The sequence below is a fragment of the Dendrobium catenatum genome, unplaced genomic scaffold (assembly GCF_001605985.2).
Source record: "Dendrobium catenatum unplaced genomic scaffold, ASM160598v2 fragScaff_scaffold_685, whole genome shotgun sequence".
NCBI lineage: Eukaryota > Viridiplantae > Streptophyta > Magnoliopsida > Asparagales > Orchidaceae > Dendrobium > Dendrobium catenatum.
In genome coordinates, this window is record NW_021319147.1 from 104,831 (window position 1) to 122,819 (window position 17,989).

Below are 17,989 nucleotides of genomic sequence, written 5' to 3' on the forward strand. Positions count from 1 at the left end.
TCCTCAAGTTTGAATTTTGATTGTGCCTACTCTAGTATGTTAAAACTAAGATTTGAAATCAATTGAATAATGTTTTTATCGAATTGAAACTTTTATTTGAATAAATATTCAAATTTTAATAACTTTAAATAAAATTTACTCTCGATATATTTTTAATAAATAATTTATGAATATAAATGAGAATAAAATCATTTAAAATGAATTTTAATCATATTTTAAAAAATATAAACAGTAGAGATATTTGAGAGGAGTATGGCTCAAAATTTATGCCAATCAAGGTCAACAATATTCCGCAGCCGGGCAAGTTTGTCGGCAGAGTCCGCAAGAAGCGCTGGACCTCAGAAGGCGGCGGCTCCTCGTCTTCCCTCACACCCGGCGAAGTCGAGAAATTATATCTTCACCACTTTTGTTTCTCAAATCTCTTCACAAACCGAACCCAACACCAAAAGTTCCGTTAAGATTCATCGAAATGCGTCCGCTTTCTTTCTTCTTCCCTTAAACACAAGTGAGTCCTAAGAGCACCCTATCGGGCACGAATGCTGTCCGCCGGAGCTCCTTCGGCCTTTGCTTTTGGTATAACTGGTCAATATTGGATCCGCCAACCGGGTGGAATGCCTTGCCTAGAGCTGCGGCCACGCGCGCGATCCACGTCGGCTGACGGCGTTGCGGCGAAGTGGATGGGCTGCTTTCGGTCTCCAATGATGAAGACGGAAAATAAGGGTGATGTGGTGATTGTTCAGCGCAGCGAGGATCTCTGGGCTGAAGGTATGGAAGGCTCGTCGACCAGGAGAGGGATCCCGGAGCACCTCGTCGTCATGGTTAATGGACTCGTTGGGAGGTATCTTACGATTCTGCTTGGTTTTTGCTCGTTCGTTTCTCTTATTTCACATGCTTTGGTCTTTTCTGCTATTCCACCAGAAATTAGTTTGCGAGGCCTTTTTTCTATTTTATTTGTGGGAGTGATGGATTTCTCACAGTTCTTGTCAAAATACTCATTTTTAAAGCCTAGGCTGAGCTTTTTGTTGCTTAAGCTATTGCTTGTACATCATATTAGAATTTTTTTTTAAAATGAGCATGCATTGGTGAAGAGAACCATGTAGAAACTCATATTCCGCTTCTTGCCGGAGATGAAGAAGATGAACAGTGAAGAAGACGACAAGAACAAAAAAGGACACGAAGGAGATAAAGTGATTTTCATTACTAGAGAACAAGTACAGCTACCTATTTATAAAGATAGAGATAGGTTTGCTTTACACGTGTAGCTTAGCCATTGGATTACAAGAAAAGGTTATAACAGATAATAAACAATAATCGTATTACTTAGGTGTTAACAGCTCCCCGCAAACTGCCGATTCTTCGTCGATCGTCAGTTTGAGTCTGAGTTGCTTGAAGCGCAGAGTAGGAAGCGGTTTGGTGAGAATATCTGCGAGTTGGTCGACGGTGCTGATGGGTAGCAGATTTATTGTGTGTTGCTGAATGTGATCCCTAATGAATCGCTGGTCGATCTCTATGTGTTTCGTTCTAGCGTGAAACACCGGATTGTTTGCCAGAGCAATCGCCGATGTGTTATCGCAGAACACCGAGACTGGTTCGTCGTGACTGATCTGAAAATCAGCGAGAAGCCTTTTTAGCCAGATGGTATCCGCGGTGGCCGCAGCTAAGGCTCTGTATTCAGATTCAGTGGACGACCGAGAGACTGTCGTTTGTTTCTTGACAGTCCAGGAGATGATGGTTGAGCCGAGGAAAGTACAGAAACCGGATGTAGATTTTCTCGTTACGGGATCACCGGCCCAGTCAGCGTCAGAGTATGTGCGAAGCGTTAGAGATGATTTGCTGATGGGAAGACCGTAGTTAATAGTGCCTTTGATATATCGGAGTAACCTCTTGAGCAGATATAGGTGAATTTGTTCCGGATTTTGTAAATGCTGAGAGAGAGTATTGACGGCGTGTGCTATATCAGGTCTTGTGATGGTGAGATATTGCAGAGCACCGGTAATCCGTCTGTAGGTAACGGCATCAGGGAGATTGTCGACCGAGCTGAGTTGCTTTGGCTGTTTCATGAAGGAAGGATTACATAGAGAATTGCATTTGTCAAGATTGGTTTGTTTGAGTAAGGAAAGAGCATACGTAGATTGCGATAAAAAATACTTATCTGGAAGAGTTTTAATGTTGATGCCAAGGAACTGATTTGCAATTCCCAGGTGCTTCATCGTAAACTTGAGATGAAGTTGTCGGAGAAGGTGGGAGATAGCCTCGCTGTTATTACCGGTAATGAGGATATCGTCGACGTAGACTAGAAGAAATATTTGAATGTCATGTCGACGGTAAACCAAGAGAGATGGGTCGGCCTTGCTGTACTGAAACCCGAGAGTAGTAAGGTGATTGGTGAATGTAGTATACCACTGCCGTGGGGCTTGCTTGAGCCCGTAGATCGCTTTGTTCAAGTGGCAGACATAGTCGGGATTCAAGCTGTCCTCAAAACCTTTAGGTTGCTGCATAAAAACTGTTTCTTGTAAGCTGCCGTGAAGAAATGCGTTTGATACATCGAGTTGCTGCACCGGCCATCCATGATGCAGCGCTATGGTGAAAAGAACGCGAATTGTGGGAAGTTTTGCAACAGGGCTAAAGGTTTCTTCATAGTCCAAACCATGTTCTTGTCGGTTGCCTTGAGCAACAAGTCTTGCTTTGAATCTCGCCACTGTACCATCGGCATTGAATTTCTTACGAAATGTCCAGCGACATCCCAGAATGGACATGTTTGGTGACGGAGGAACCAATGTCCAAGTACCCTGTTTTTGAAGTGCCGCAAATTCATCTGCCATAGCTTGTCGCCACTCAAAGACTTTGCTTGCCTCAGTGTAGTTGGTAGGAGTGGTATGATGATCAACAGAGATGGTGTTATGAAGTAGATTCATTTTGCGCGTAGGTTTGAGCGAACCAGTTTTAGACCTGGTTATCATGGGATGCTTGATTTGAGCGTCATGATGTAAAGGTTCGGGTTCCATGGATTGGTAGTTGGGTATAGAATTGTTCTGGTGATTAGTGTGCGAAGGTGTGACTTCCTGAGGCGGGTTGATGCTACCCGTGGGGAGAGAAGAGCTGATCAGAATATCAGTAGCTTTGGATGTTGGAAGAAGCAGCTGGACGGGAAGAGCCGGCTGAGGTGTAGTAGTGGAGGTAGTATGATTCTGAAAAGGAAAGAAGTTTTCGTTAAATTTGACATGGCGGGAAATAAATATATGATTGTTTATACGATTCAGGCATTTGTAGCCTTTGTGATTTTCCGAGTAACCGAGAAACACACAAATTGTGGAATTTGGTTGAAGCTTGTGAGAAGCGTGCTGAGGTAAATGGGGAAAACATGCGCAGCCAAAATGACGCATAACAGTGTAATCCGGAGTTAAATTGAACATGAGCTGCAACGGAGTTTGTTGACGCGTGGTGGGAGATGGAAGCCTGTTTATAAGGTAAACCGCTGTTTGCACTGCTTCAGGCCAATATGTATGAGGTGTGGACGAGGAATGCAGCATTGTTCTGGCCATAGTTATGATGTGTCTGTGCTTACGCTCAGCTACTCCGTTTTGCTCGGGGGTATAGGGGCAGGACACCTGATGTTGAATGCCTTTGGTTGCGAGATAGTTTTTAAACTGCATATTCATGTATTCGCCTCCACCGTCTGAACGAATACATTTAATTTTGTGTGCTGTTTGATTTTCAATAAACACAATAAAATTTTTGAAGATGTTAGTAGTGTCAGATTTGAGTAACATAGGGAATGTCCAGCAGTAACGTGAGTAGTCATCAATTATTAGAAGATAATAGCGATAGCCGTTCATGGCCATAACCGGGGACGGACCCCAGATATCGGAATGTAGTAATTGCAGGGGCTTACTAGTATTATGAACAGCTTTATCAAACGGTAGTTTATGACTCTTACACACATTACAGGACAAACAAGAAGACGATTTATATGAAGTAAAAATGCTAGGAAATAATTTGTAAATTTGCTGAATTGTCCGCTGATGAGGGTGACCCAATCTGGCGTGCCAGTTGATGTTCTTGATTTGAACTGCCGGCATAGCTTGAAATGTCTGTTTTCTGGACGGGATAGTAATCGGATAAAGCCCGTTTCTACAGGGACCACTGAGTATGATACGATTAGTCTGCAGATCCTTAAGAAAGAAGTCATTAGGGGTAAACGAAATTGAAATTTGATTGGCAGAAGCCAATTTTGAGATAGATATAAGATTATGTGAAATAACAGGTAAATGAAGAAGATTAGACAGAAGTAACTTACGATCTGGTGTGGGGAGAATTCCCGTGACCGAATGAGCTATCGGGAGGGAGCGACCATCCCCAACCATTACCTGATCTTTACCATGATAGACCGAGCTTTGAGTGAGATGATCGGGTTTGTTAGTCATGTGCGTTGAGGCGCCGGAGTCAAGAAACCAATCCTCTGAAGATTCAGCGTTGGTTGCAAACAGAGCCGATTTGTTTTCAGTCTGCGGCTTGGGGGTAATGTAGTTGGCATTGTGACGATGCCAGCAAACATCTGCAGAGTTACCTTTCTTCTGGCAAATTTGACATATAATGACAGATTTGGTAGCAGGTTTAGGAACGGATGACGAGTAATTCTGCTGTCGACCACGACCACGGCGGCTTCTGTTATGGTTCACGTAAAGAGCGGTTTGCTGATCTTGATGAAGAGACGAACGCAGAGAGTCAGCTTGAATGTGAATTTCTTCACTGATGAGCATCGCGTAGAAATTGTCGAGGCTGAGGGATGATTGCATTGTTCGGACCGTCGTTTTGAAGGATTGATACGACGGTGGCAATCCGTTCAGGATATGAAGAATAATGTCCTCCGTGTCAAGAGAGGATCCGGCAGAGGCTATGTTATCGACTATCTTTTTGATTTCAGTGAGATAGTTTTGCATCGACATATTCTTCATTGTAATGTTGTTCAACTCGTTTTTAAGTTGCATTACCTTGGATCTATTCGCTGACTGAAATCTGATTTGGAGAGCTTGCCAGATAGCGTAGGAGGATTCAAGATGTATTACGTACGGTAATACCGGTTCCGATATGGTGGAGCAGATAGCAGCCGCAAGATTTTGGTTGGTGAACGCCCAGGAGGTTTCAGTGTAGAGAGTATCGCTCGTTTCTTGATCTTGAAACGATTGTTTTTCAAGAAAGATAGCGAATCCATTCACCTTAAACAGCTTAAGGATTTGATGGCGCCATATGGGATAGTTATCCGAGGATAGATGGTGAGGAACCAAAGTTTTCAGGTGGCCTATGATGAATTTAAGAGAGGGGTACAGACCATGTTTAAGATTAGACGACGGAGCGTCAGTGTTAGACGGAGGTGTAGGAGATGAGGAGCGAGAGATAGATGAAGCCATGGACAGGGTTGGCCGCAGGATCAAGCCTCTACTGATACCATGTAGAAACTCATATTCCGCTTCTTGCCGGAGATGAAGAAGATGAACAGTGAAGAAGACGACAAGAACAGAAAAGGACACGAAGGAGATAAAGTGATTTTCATTACTAGAGAACAAGTACAGCTACCTATTTATAAAGATAGAGATAGGTTTGCTTTACACGTGTAGCTTAGCCATTGGATTACAAGAAAAGGTTATAACAGATAATAAGCAATAATCGTATTACTTAGGTGTTAACAAACCACACAGCTTAGTGTTCCTGACAAATAGGCTGGGGAAGTAGAAGGGCAGTTAAAGGATTCCCATAACTCTAGGTAGCATTGAGGGGTGAGGGAGGTGAGCCTTAGCTCAATATTTTAACTTTGCCTTCTCTAATCCTCCATAAGGGAAAGTATTTATAGAGTACAAATACACAAAATGCCCTAATAAAAACCTAATAAGCCATAAAACCTATAAACTATTAGGACTCCCAATAACCCACTAAACCATTCATTACATTTATTCTTTATCCACCTTTTCACAAGGACTTTAAGGGCAAGGTAGCTGTGGATGGATTGGGCCAGACGACAAGACATAAGTGGAGGCAAATGATAGGTTTGGCAAGATGACCATTGACTGCCTTGAGATGATACAAAACAAAGACTATAAACTCTATGATTCGGGATGTAGATGGAGGTGGTTAGATCGGGTGACAATGAGTCTTAGGCGGAGGTGGCTAGATTTGGATGTGAGGGTTTGGTTGGAGCCAAAGTCTCTAGATTGAGTGATTCATGACTGGACGATGCATATCTAGCTATAGGGGTGTGAGAGCAAGCAAGGGGAAATCAAAGAGGCATCAAGAGGAATTTGGTGTAGGATGGATGGAGTACCGGACATTGGTGAGGCTCAATAAGAGCATCATTATTGCAAGCCAAAACAATAACAATACAGTAGCACATAGAAAATTCATTACAACTACGAAACTCAGAGATTGCATGAATTCCCAAAAGACAATTTGAGGTATCAGAAGGCAATTGTAGGATGACCACAACTCTAGGTAGCAATGGGGTGGGGGGGGGATGGAAGCGAGCCTGAGCTCAATTTCTTCATCTTTGTTTTGGTATAATCCTTCTCAAGTGGAGAGTATTTATAGAATACCAAAGCATCTAATGATGTATGATCTAATAACAGTGTAATAAACACTAAATCACTAATAACCTATAAATTATAAATCATCATGCCTCACAATAACCATTAAACTACTCATTACATTATGCCCTAAAATTTTCTGTCTCTCTTTTTTCTTTTGCTTGTTTGCAGTGCAAAAGACTGGAGGTTTGCTGCGGAACAGTTCATCAAGAAACATCCTGATAAAGTTATTGTCCACCGTGAGTTTCTTTCTCAATTCCATTGAATATATGCTATATTTCACTTTGTACTGGCTTTGAAATTTATTTCTTAAAGTTTAATTTCACCAAGGGATGATTTGTAGGCTTCTTTTGGCATGTTAATAGATTTTTTATATTATTAGCTGACTATTACAGTTAGGCCTTTAGAGTTTGCATCAAATCAGATTACATGATTGGAATAAATTATTAAATAAATGAAATTTGAACATCATAATCATTATAAATGGCCTCATACTAGCTTTATAGTTTTGTTTAGCATCACTTTATGTTTTCTACTTCTACATATTTGATTAATAGTAGTTTTAGAATGTTTGCTCCATCAATTGTGAAAAAGGCCTAGTTATTTGGAAATTAAAAATTTAGAACGGTGCTTTAGAAAGTTTCATAGAAAACTTTTTAAAGTTTATACTTCTATTTGTACTTCTTTGCATAATAGTAGTTCAATCATTCAATCAACTAATGCTAGTGCTGGGACATTTTTTAAGAAATACAATGATTCTTGGAGCACTTTAGAAAACTTTTATTTGATTTTTAGAGTGTTAAAAAGAATCCATGGAATGATCTCTGCTTGCTTTGGGATAAGCCTGTCATTCATGGTATCCTAAGATCCAGTGAAGTAGACATTTCACCTCTTTGGGGTAAGCCTGTCATTCATGGTATCCTAGGGATTGGAGAATTTTCTGACTTTTTGGGACTATAGGAATGAGGGATGATTTATAACTTTAGGATTACAAAACATCAAGGGATCCTTGAACTTTTGTTTTAAGGATAAAGGTCCATTTGTTTAAAATGTTTAAGCAAATGAAATAAGCTAGGGTTGGGATTCTATGGTTGCGAATATCATCTGTTAATTTTGGTTCAATAGGTTGGTCAATGGGACTTAAGTTTTGGTTCTAAGAGTCTCCAATGCTCTCTTGAACTCTTTAAAGGTTATTTGGAAACCTCTATGCAAGCTCAAAGAAGCACCAAGTAAGGGGGCTAAAGGATTGGCTTAGTCAAGTTGGGTTTGGCTCAATTTGATTCAGGATAATCCTAGGATTTATTTAGGATGATGGTAACTCCTAAGGAATCGTAGAGTTCATGCAATAAATTTTTTGAAGTCTTGGAAGAGGCTCCAAAGCATCATGCATGAGAATAGAAGGCTCCTAAACAAGAGTTCCTATATCTATATATATATTCTTTGAATAATTTGGATTCATTAAAATAGTAAATGATCATGCCTTTGCCTTTAGAAGGGTGCTAAACCAAATTTAAGGACTCAGGTGTGTATTAAATGACTTACAATTTTAGAAGTTTTCTCAAATGCTTAGGTTAATTATCATTTTATTTATCCATTTGATTTGGGAATTGATAGCTAAGCTTAAATAATTCTAAAGTGAGATGGAGTATAATCTATATGGATCTTTAAGGGTCTATAGAATACTTCAAATTAGCTTTCCAAACACTCAAAATTAAATGAACATATTTACACACTTTGCAAAAATTTTCTTTTAGGAGAGCGACAACCCTTACAAGAGGCCTATAACACATTATTTTTGTTGATTTATTATGGCACAAACGAAGTCCTAAGCAAAATGCAACCTAATTTGGTCAAGTGCATAACCATTGGATTTGGATCCAATGGCTATGAAAGCCTATGGTTTTGTTTATAGGTGAAGGATTTGGGAGCAACATGAATGCATATCATGCAATTGGGGTCATTAGACACAAGTCCAATGGTTTGGCGTTTCGTCATCTCTCTCTTTAAGCTCTTAGGTGAAAAAAATCCATCGGAAATCATCGAATTTCCACGGATTTGCAACAAGGGAAACGGGCATTTTGGGTTTTGGAAAGCGTAAAATGATGGTTTCTAAGGACCTAGGAGTTTGGGAGTGCTATACATACATCCACAAAAGGCGTAAAGACCTAGGTCTTTCTAAGTTTTAGAAGTATACCTCACTGGAGCTAACGTTCGATGGTTCCGATCGTATCACCTTTGTCTTGAAGATACAAAGATGATTTAAATGTAAGGATGACCGTTGTTCGAGAAGTTGCCTCTGCCAACGCCTCGCCAGAATTAGTGAAAGAGGTGGAAGAAACTTGACCCCTTTTTTAATAGATTTGTCTAGGCAATGAGGTCTCCCTGCTTCTCTCAGTTTGGAAGAGCAGTGAGAAGGAGAAGTAGTAGCTGCCGAGCCTGCTTGTCTTGCTTGGACGCACACAACTCACTTCAACCTTTGACTCATGCTCTATGGAGAATCACAAGTGGCTGCTTGACTGCAATTACTTCCTTGTATTGGTTTTGGAAGAAACAAGATGAGCAGCAGCGTCTCCCCCCTTGAGCTCTCCCCGAACCGTGCAAACATGAGTGTTCCCCGATTTCTTCCCTTGCTATATGAATGAGCTCGCCTAGACGTTTGACTCGGCCTTGACATGCACACAAGAGAACCTAAGAAATGACTATCCTCCCTTGCTCTTCTTCGTCCCAAACATGGACGAGATGCCCCTAGGCATAGTTTCCTTACTCAGTCCAACTCGAACACATATGCTAGGTCCTCCTGCTTCTAGCCACTCATGTTCGATCTACCCAAGCATGCACGACTAGGCCTCTTCCACTTGTTCTCTCCCTCATTTATGCTCGAGAAGCCGAACAAAACAACTTAAGCCCGCTTGGTTTTTCATTTCTAGGTAATCAGAGCGAGAAGCCATGCTACTTGGACTGCTCCAATCGCAAAAATCTTGGGATAGGATCGAAAGACTACAATGCAGGTTAGTGTATTAAGGTTATCTCAGCCGTCTGATGGGATTATTTGATTTGGAAGATTGGGCTGAACCAAATGAGTCAACTTGAACTCAATTTGAGTTTGGTCAAACTTGATCAAATCGATTGGGATTGATTGAACCCAATTGGACCTGACTTGATTCAATTTGAGTCGAGACAAGACGAAAATTGTGCAACAGGTTGGTGCATCTAGTTGCTAAAACTGTAGGTGATGTATTTTTGATGTAGTTAAAACTTGTAATAAGGGAAAATAGAGAGATGGCGAGATGGGTTGGTGGTCATGGACTACTAGTAACATGTGGCCAATGGGTATGAAGGATAGACAGAAAGAAATAAAAATAGGATTGAACTATTATCAAGTGAATTGATTCAAAACCTAACCGGGTCATCGGTGCCGCCGTTTTATGTGACCAAATCATCTAAGGCGACTCTCTCTAATCTTATCTTCTACTTGAGCAACTCCAACCTTTTCAAATGAGCATTTGTTGATGCAAAAGTAAAATTTATATTTGTCCCCCCAAAGGTATAATCAAAATAAAGTATATCATAGTTAACTTTGTTGATGGTGCCAGGTCCCATGCCCTGGATGAGAAGTAGAGGGCTACATTAGGTAGTCGACAACCAGCATAAAACTTGTTGAATAATCATGATATGAATCCTTTAATAAATTGTGTTAATGTTAGGGCGTTCCTTGGAAGCGACACATTGTATGATCTGAATATAACGAGAATTTTGCAAGGTTGTTGCACCGACACTGGGTGCAGTGCTAAATAAGTAAAAATTTTCACATCATGGATGGATGTGGGCAAATAAGCTAGTCCATGAAACTAGGATTATGATAGGAACTTGGAATATATGTTCTCTTATAGACACATAATAGGAATTCGATCTCCGCACAACAAAAGAAAAACAACAATAACAAAGAGAAAATACAACATAAATCAACGAGAAGGAATGAGATTATGGTATACTTTTATTGATATCGGCACAACAAATCAAGATACAAGTTGAACTACTATTCGAGAGGTTGATTGACTCTCCAAAATCCCTAGGTGCCACCAGGAATAACTCCAAAGAAAATTACTTTTAAACATAAAATTATATAATGAAAATAAAACAACCTAATTAATCTTAAATAAACTTATCTAATTCCCTCCAAAATCTTAATTCAAATTAGCCATCTTTCTTTAAATAAACCTTCTTAATTTCCTTCCAAATTTGAATTCAAATCAGTCATATTTTCCTAAATAAACCTTCCTAATTCCCTCACAATTTTGATTTTCTATGGTAAGTAATTAATGGTAGAATTAAGACCCTTTTAGCCCCCCTCTTTCCTTGCCTGCCGCCCACACTATTGGGGCACAGGGCTCTTCCTCTTGCCAGCTAGACCTACCCCCTTTGCTGGGTTTGGGTTGTTCGACTGTATATGCTCAGTTGATCCATTAGCAAATTAATAGAATTAATATATATTATGATTCATAAGAAGATAAATATTATATGAATTCAGAAAATTAAATAGGTTGGAGAGAAGTTAAAGGAGATTTATAATTTAGGATTTAAACTATAATATTCGGGTAGGAGTTGTACTAGAAATGATATAGGTGTGATTATAAATAATAATTTGAAGGATAATGTTATAGAAATTATTAGAATTGAAGATATAAGTAAGACTTTAAAGATTGCTGTTAATGCTAAGATTATTAACATGTAAGTGTTTATACTCAAGTAGGTTTAGATATGTGCTTAAAAATAAAAATTTGGAATGACTCAGAAGAATTAATACGAAATATACCTCTTAAAGAAAGATTTTTTTTAGAGGGTTTGAAATAGAAATGTTGGTAAAGTGATATAAGATTTTAAAAATATTTATAGTGGCTATGCATTTGGAGCGACTAATGAAGTTGGTAAGATCATATTAGATATTGTTCTAGTTTATAATTTGTTATTGCTAATATATTATTTAAGAAAAGAGAGGAGCACCTCATCACTTATAAGAATGGATATAAGAAAACTTAGATTGATTATTTTCTTATAAAATAAATAGATCGTTTGTATTACAAATATTATAAAGTTATTCCAAGTGAAAGTTTATGTACCTAATATAGAGAGGAGCACCTCATCACTTATAGTGGTTGCATGAGAAAGCTAATGTTATGTGAAAAAAATAACTTGTGCTATTAAGAATGTTACAAAAGATTTGTTTGGAGTATCAAAAGCAAAAGGCCTTAATAGTAATAATAGTTGGCGGTAGAATCAAATAATGCAAGAAAAAATAAAAAAATAAGCTTTGTTATTAAAATTGATTTGGATGTAAAAGTTTGAAAAATTGAGAAAGATATAAAGGGGCCCGTAAGGAATTTAAGAAATCAATATGTGATGCAAAGAATTAAGTTTTGAATGATTTATATGATATATTAGATACTAAAGATGGTGAAAAATATATGTATAAGCTCATTGAACACAAAGATAAGAAAAATAAGGATTTAATTTAAGTGAAGTGCGTTAAGGATGAAGATAAAAAATGATTTTTATTAAAAGAAAATATTCAACAAATGTGTAGGAGATATTTCGATAAGTTTTTGAATGAAGATTGTAAGAACATGATTGAGTTTAGTGACTATCATCCTAAATAAAATTAAAGATTTTTGTTTTATCGTCGTATTAATAAAATCAAAGTTAGAGACTTTAAAGAAAATGAAGTGTGGAAAAGCGGTTGGACCTGATGATATTCTAATAAAGGTGTGGAAATGCTTAGGAGATGAAGGAATTTTTTGACTTACAAAACATTTCAATATAATTTTGAAGACTAAAAATATATTAGATGAGTAAAGAAGTGTGTTGATTTCTATTTTAAAGAATAAAGATGATGCACAAGAATGTACGAATTATATAGGAATTAAGTTAATGTGTCATACCCTAAACTCTGGGTGAGATTCATTGAGCATATGTTACGACGTGATACTAAGATTTCTAAAAATCAATTTGGATTAATGTCGTTAGGTCTACTATTGAAGCTATACATTTATTGGGAGGTTTGACGGAGAAGTATAAAGAGAATAAAGAGGATAAATGATAGGTAAAGAGTACATAAATTATCAAATTTGTGGTTGAAATTTGGAATTTCAGCAAGAACAAGTAGAAATTTAAAGAAATTTGAAGAAATTCTTTGGCAAATCAATATGAGAACTTAATAATAGATGAAAGGTGAACGAAAAACAAGCAAGATACAATAGATTTTCGATTTGAGAGGAAGATCCGATTCTCATCTCTAGCCGGTGGCTAGAGCCCATGCAAACTTAGAGAACTTCTAAATTCAGCCAAAACACACCCATCCCCCTAACCCTAGCATGAGAATAATTATCAAAAGCAAATAATACAATGTAAAAGGTCCAAACAACCCTTTAAATTTAAATCTCCCGCTCATCCACCCCTCTCTCTCTCTTCTTTAAAACGTGGACCCCACCCCAAAGGGGGCGGGATTTGCATGGTTCCGCCTAGGCTTCCGCCTGGTATAACATTGGACCGACCCCTTCTTGATCGGCCGAAACGGCCCCTCTTGGGCCGGTCTAACAATATACATAGATATTTATTTATTTAGAAAAAGCATATGATAAAGTTACAAGAGAAGTGCTCTGGAGAGTTCTAGAGAAAAAAGTAGTAATTAATGCTTATATTCAAGTCATTAAAGATATGTATGTAGGAGCTTCCACTTGTGTTCAAACATAAGGTGGTTTGACCAATTATTTTCTTATTTCAGCTGGATTACATGAAGGATTAACTTTAAGTCCATATTTTTTTGCTCCAGTCATAGATGTTCTTACTATATATTTATAAGAGGATGTTCTCTTGTGTATGATTTTTATTGATGATATTCTACTTCTTGATAAGATGAGAGAGAGAGTTGAAAGAAAACTTGAATTTTGAAGGCCAACTTTAGAGTCTAAAGATTTTCATTTGAGTAGATCTAAAATCAAATGCGTCGAGTGTAATTTTAGTAATAATAGATATAGTGAGAGGATTTAGACTTTGAGCGATCAAGTCATTAATAAGAGTATTTGTTTTATATATTTAGGATCTATTGTTCAAATTGATTTTGAAATAGATGAGTATATTATTAGTAGAATTCAAGTTGGATGGTTGAAGTGGAGGAATGCATTGGGCTTGTTGCGAGATAGAAAAGTACCTCTCAAACTTAAAAGAAAATCCTATAAGATGGTGGTGAGACCTCCAATGCTTTATAATGCAGAATGTTGGTCATTAAAAGAGAAGCATAAAATTTGTGTTACATAGATGATAATGCTCAGGTGAATGAGTGGCTTCACTCTTAGATATAAATTAAAAAACGACTATGTACGTGAAAGGGTTGGAGTAGCTCTACTGGTAGATGAGATTAAAGAGAGTTTCCTTAGATGATTTGGACACTTAAAATGTCGGCCTTTAGATGACCCTGATTAGGAGAGTAAATGTATTGAATTTGACCTATGTTAAGAAAGAAGAGTTAGACTTAAATATAATTTGTTAAAAAATATTAGAAATGACATTTTTTTATTAAGTTTAAATGATAATTTGACTCTTAACATGATACTATAGAGAAAAATAATTCATATAGCTAACCCCACATAGTGGGATATGGTGCTGTATACCCCTTAAATTTAGCAGGAGCATTTAATTTGTACAACATAGGATGTGCTATTGATCACTGGTGTTGTAGAAGACTCATTCGTATTAGTAGCCACTATTAAATAGCTACTCCCATGGTGGGATTGACCAATAGTAGCTAACTAATTAAGTTGGTCAACGTCAATTGAAGTTAAAGTAATACATGTCCTTTTGACAAAACTGTTGATTTATATTTTCACGTCGAGTCCAAATCAAGCTGATTTGTGCCCGACTGCACTCAATCGACTCAATCGACTATCGTCGAGCGTCAATTTATCTAAATTGGGCCATGATTAGATGAAATTAAATTTAATTTCATCAAATTAAAGGCTAATTGATCTAGCCAACCCAAAATCGATCCAAATTGAGCCTCGTCGAACCAAATTCGATGCTGATTCAAGTTTAATTTCATTAAATTGATTTGATCGGATCCAATCGAACCTGAATCAACTCAAATTGATCAAATTAGGGTTCTCGATTCGGGCTCAATTCTAGCCCAACCTAATTTGAATTCAATTTAACCCCAAATAGGTTAAATTGGCTTCTTGGTTTTTTGTAATCATTTTCCCTCATCAAGAAACTAAATCAAACGGTTGAGATTCAAAAAGCTGTTGTTCACCCGTCACTTCCCTATGATTCGACCTGCTACAGCTTGATATCTCCCAGAAGATCCACTCGAGAGCGAAAATCCCCTTGTTTCGCATATAAGAGGGAGCGCGAGATAAGAGAAGAGGCCATATTTGGCCTCTCTGGCTTACGTGCGTCCCGAATAGAGCAAGAGGCCGGAGACGAAGAGTAGGATTTGTTGGGTTTTGTGTGTTTTTCATGCGTCCAGATCGAGAGAAGCAGAACAAGGTGGAGGCGGAAGTCTTTCGCAAGCTTCGTGCGTCCGACCCCGTCCAGGTCTCCAGTCTTCTGCATGCCTTCTTTTTGTGTGTTCGATGAAGAGAGGGAGCAGGGCCGCTTGGATCTGTGCGCGTCTCTGTCCAAACCATCCGAGCCGCCAACGTTTAGGTCGCGAGTCTTACATCTAGACGTTCGATTCCTTCAGCTTGCTGAACCTCTTCAAGCCGTTGACCTCGTCTAGGCGTCCAAAACTCTAAGTTGTGATCCATTTTGTCATCCGTTTGTGTCTTTGGAAGAGTCGAGTGGAACAAGGTGACCTCTTGACAACATGGACAACACTTAGAGCTTCTTGGACATCAGTTTCTTCCTCCATCCTCCGCCGTATTCTTGCCTTTGCAAGGTGAGTGGAGTGTGGTCAGCGCCATGAAAATTCGGCGAGGTAAAACTCTTAAAACTTGGCAAGACCTAGGTCCCTAAGCCAATGGTTGTGTGTATGATGCTCCAAAGGCATATGTTCTTTAGAAAACCTCGCTTTTACTTTCCAAATCCATGGAAATCAGGTGAGTTTTCATGATTTGCTCTCATGTGAGAGCCATGGAGGCGAGGCGCTGAGTGATTGGCTTGTGTTCAATGCACTCTATCTTGCTTGTAATACATTCATTTTGTGCCAAACACTTTTGCTTATGACCAAGCCTTAGGCTAAGCGCTGTCATTCAACCATAACTTAAATGACAATGTGTATGATCTTTAACATCTTGTAGCATGCACTTCACTTTTAGCAAATTGTAAGTTATGAAAAAATTAACTTAGAGATTTGGAAGCATTTCATTGCTAGCATTTGTAATTTCGTCTGAATTTGTTGAATGTCAAGAAAATGAAATAAATTAATTTTGAGAGCTTGCAAACAAATAGTGGGGTTTTTCATGAACCCTCAAATTCATGTATCGAATTCCATGATAAATGAAATTATTTGAATACACTTTTGATGCTTTCTCAAATTTAGAGTGAAAGATGAATGATGAATAACTCTAATCCAAATGATTGCAAACTTAACTAAATTAGTTTGCATGATTTGGATTATAATCCTTAACTTGTGAAAGTTTGGAAGATAAGTAAATATACATATTTAATTCTAAAATGAACTTGATATGTAGCATGGCCTTTAAAGGCCCATGAGCCCTCATGTTTAGAGTTATTTAATCCTATTTATGTAACTTTAAAATTAGAAGGTTGAAGTGAAATCTCCTAAGATACAAATCACTTGCACATGCACTTCTAAATCCTTTAGATCACATTAAACAATTTCAAACATCTTAGAAATTGTAGGGTTGTATTTCCATAAGTCTCTAAATTTCTTAATCCGGACAAAATTGGTTTATAAATCTCTCCAAAGCTTTAGAAAATCAATCTTCACTTCTTCAAACAAATCCAAAACATTTGTAGAATAGTAGGAAGCTTTCTTTCTCGTGCACATCCTTCTTCATGCATCATACTTGAAGCTTCCTTAAAGCTCCAAGTTTTATGTTGCATGAGTTCTAGCATACATAAGGAGCTTTCTTCTAAATGCTCTTTTCCCTCATGTGTGATATTTACGAGCTTCCCCAATGCTCTCAAACATTTCACTACATGAATCATATAATCTTAGAATCAAAATCCTAGATTTATTCGACCTTGTTTGTTGAAGCTTAGAATTAACAAATAACCATTCACTCCTCTCTTGTATGATATTTGGAGTCTCCTCAAGGTAGCATAATTGTCATTGCATGAATCATTGGAGCTTAGAACCAAATTCTAAGCTCTCTTATTTCATTTGTTGGAGCATATGAACTAACAAATAATTTTCTTGTTTCTTGTAAAGCTCACATAGAGGTTTTCAAATAACCTTTAAAGAGCCCAAAAGAGCATAAGCATATTCTAGGGCCAAATCCTAGGTTTACTTCATCTTGTTTGTTAACATAAAACCAACAAGCAACCATTCCTTACCCTTCTCATTTATGATGATTCGGAGCCTCTAAAGGCTCCAGACAAACTTCATTACATGAGTTGTTGGATCTTAGAAACAAATTCTATGCTTTGCATCTCTTGTTTGTTGAGACGCAAAATCAACAAACATTTATTCATTTTTCTCATGCATGAATAATTTGGAGCATCTCAATGCCCCAAATGCTTCATTACATGATCAATCAATCCACCTTTTTGTTTGTTGATACACAAAATCAACAAACGAAAATCCTTTCTTTCTTCAGGTATGATAGCTTGAAATCCTCCAAAACTTCAACAAAACCATTACACGAGTCTTTGGAACTTAGAACGAAATTCTAAGCCACCCATCCCTTGTTTGTTGAAATACAAATTTGATGAACAATTATTCTCATCCCCTTTCATGCATGATAATTTGAAATTGTAATATCCTATATTTTGACTTTACCATTTTTTTGGAGTCATTATAACTCCAAATCATAAACCGCTTTCGTCATTGTATTTTGATTGACGTATTTTACTTACATAATTTTTTTCGTAATTTTTGGACACCGGTGAAGATCCTTAAGGAATTTGTACATGTTAGTACAAGTGAGGGTTTCGGGACCGTCAAGTGTCTGTTTTGTAAACCGATTTCACCTATATTTTTTAAGTATTATGATTTATTTTACGAATATTTTTCTGTAATTTTCTGAGTCTTTAAATGAATTATTTAAATTTTATACTAAAACAAATTATTTAAATTAATTTTATAATATTATATTATTAGTTATTGAAAATATCTCAAAGCATTATAAGATTTTTATTTAAATCCTTTTCCCATCTCTGGAAAACAGAGAAATATTTTACGGCTTTTGAGAGCTTTGAGAAGAGAGAAAAAGAGAATTGAGATTTGGAGGACACGGTGC

At 37.6% G+C, this 17,989-nt stretch overlaps 1 protein-coding gene across 1 annotated transcript in view; it reads left to right on the forward strand.

Moving 5' to 3' along the window:
* Nucleotides 1-257: 257 nt before the first annotated feature.
* The window catches only part of LOC110109072 (putative lipase YDR444W), a 90,699-nt gene continuing 72,967 nt past the window's right edge, over nt 258-17,989 (forward strand). Inside the window, exons 1-2 of the mRNA XM_020839972.2 lie at nt 258-838; nt 6,747-6,814. Of these exons, the coding sequence (XP_020695631.1) occupies nt 537-838; nt 6,747-6,814 (370 nt within the window). The 5' untranslated portion in view covers nt 258-536. The remainder of the gene's footprint in view (nt 839-6,746; nt 6,815-17,989) is intronic.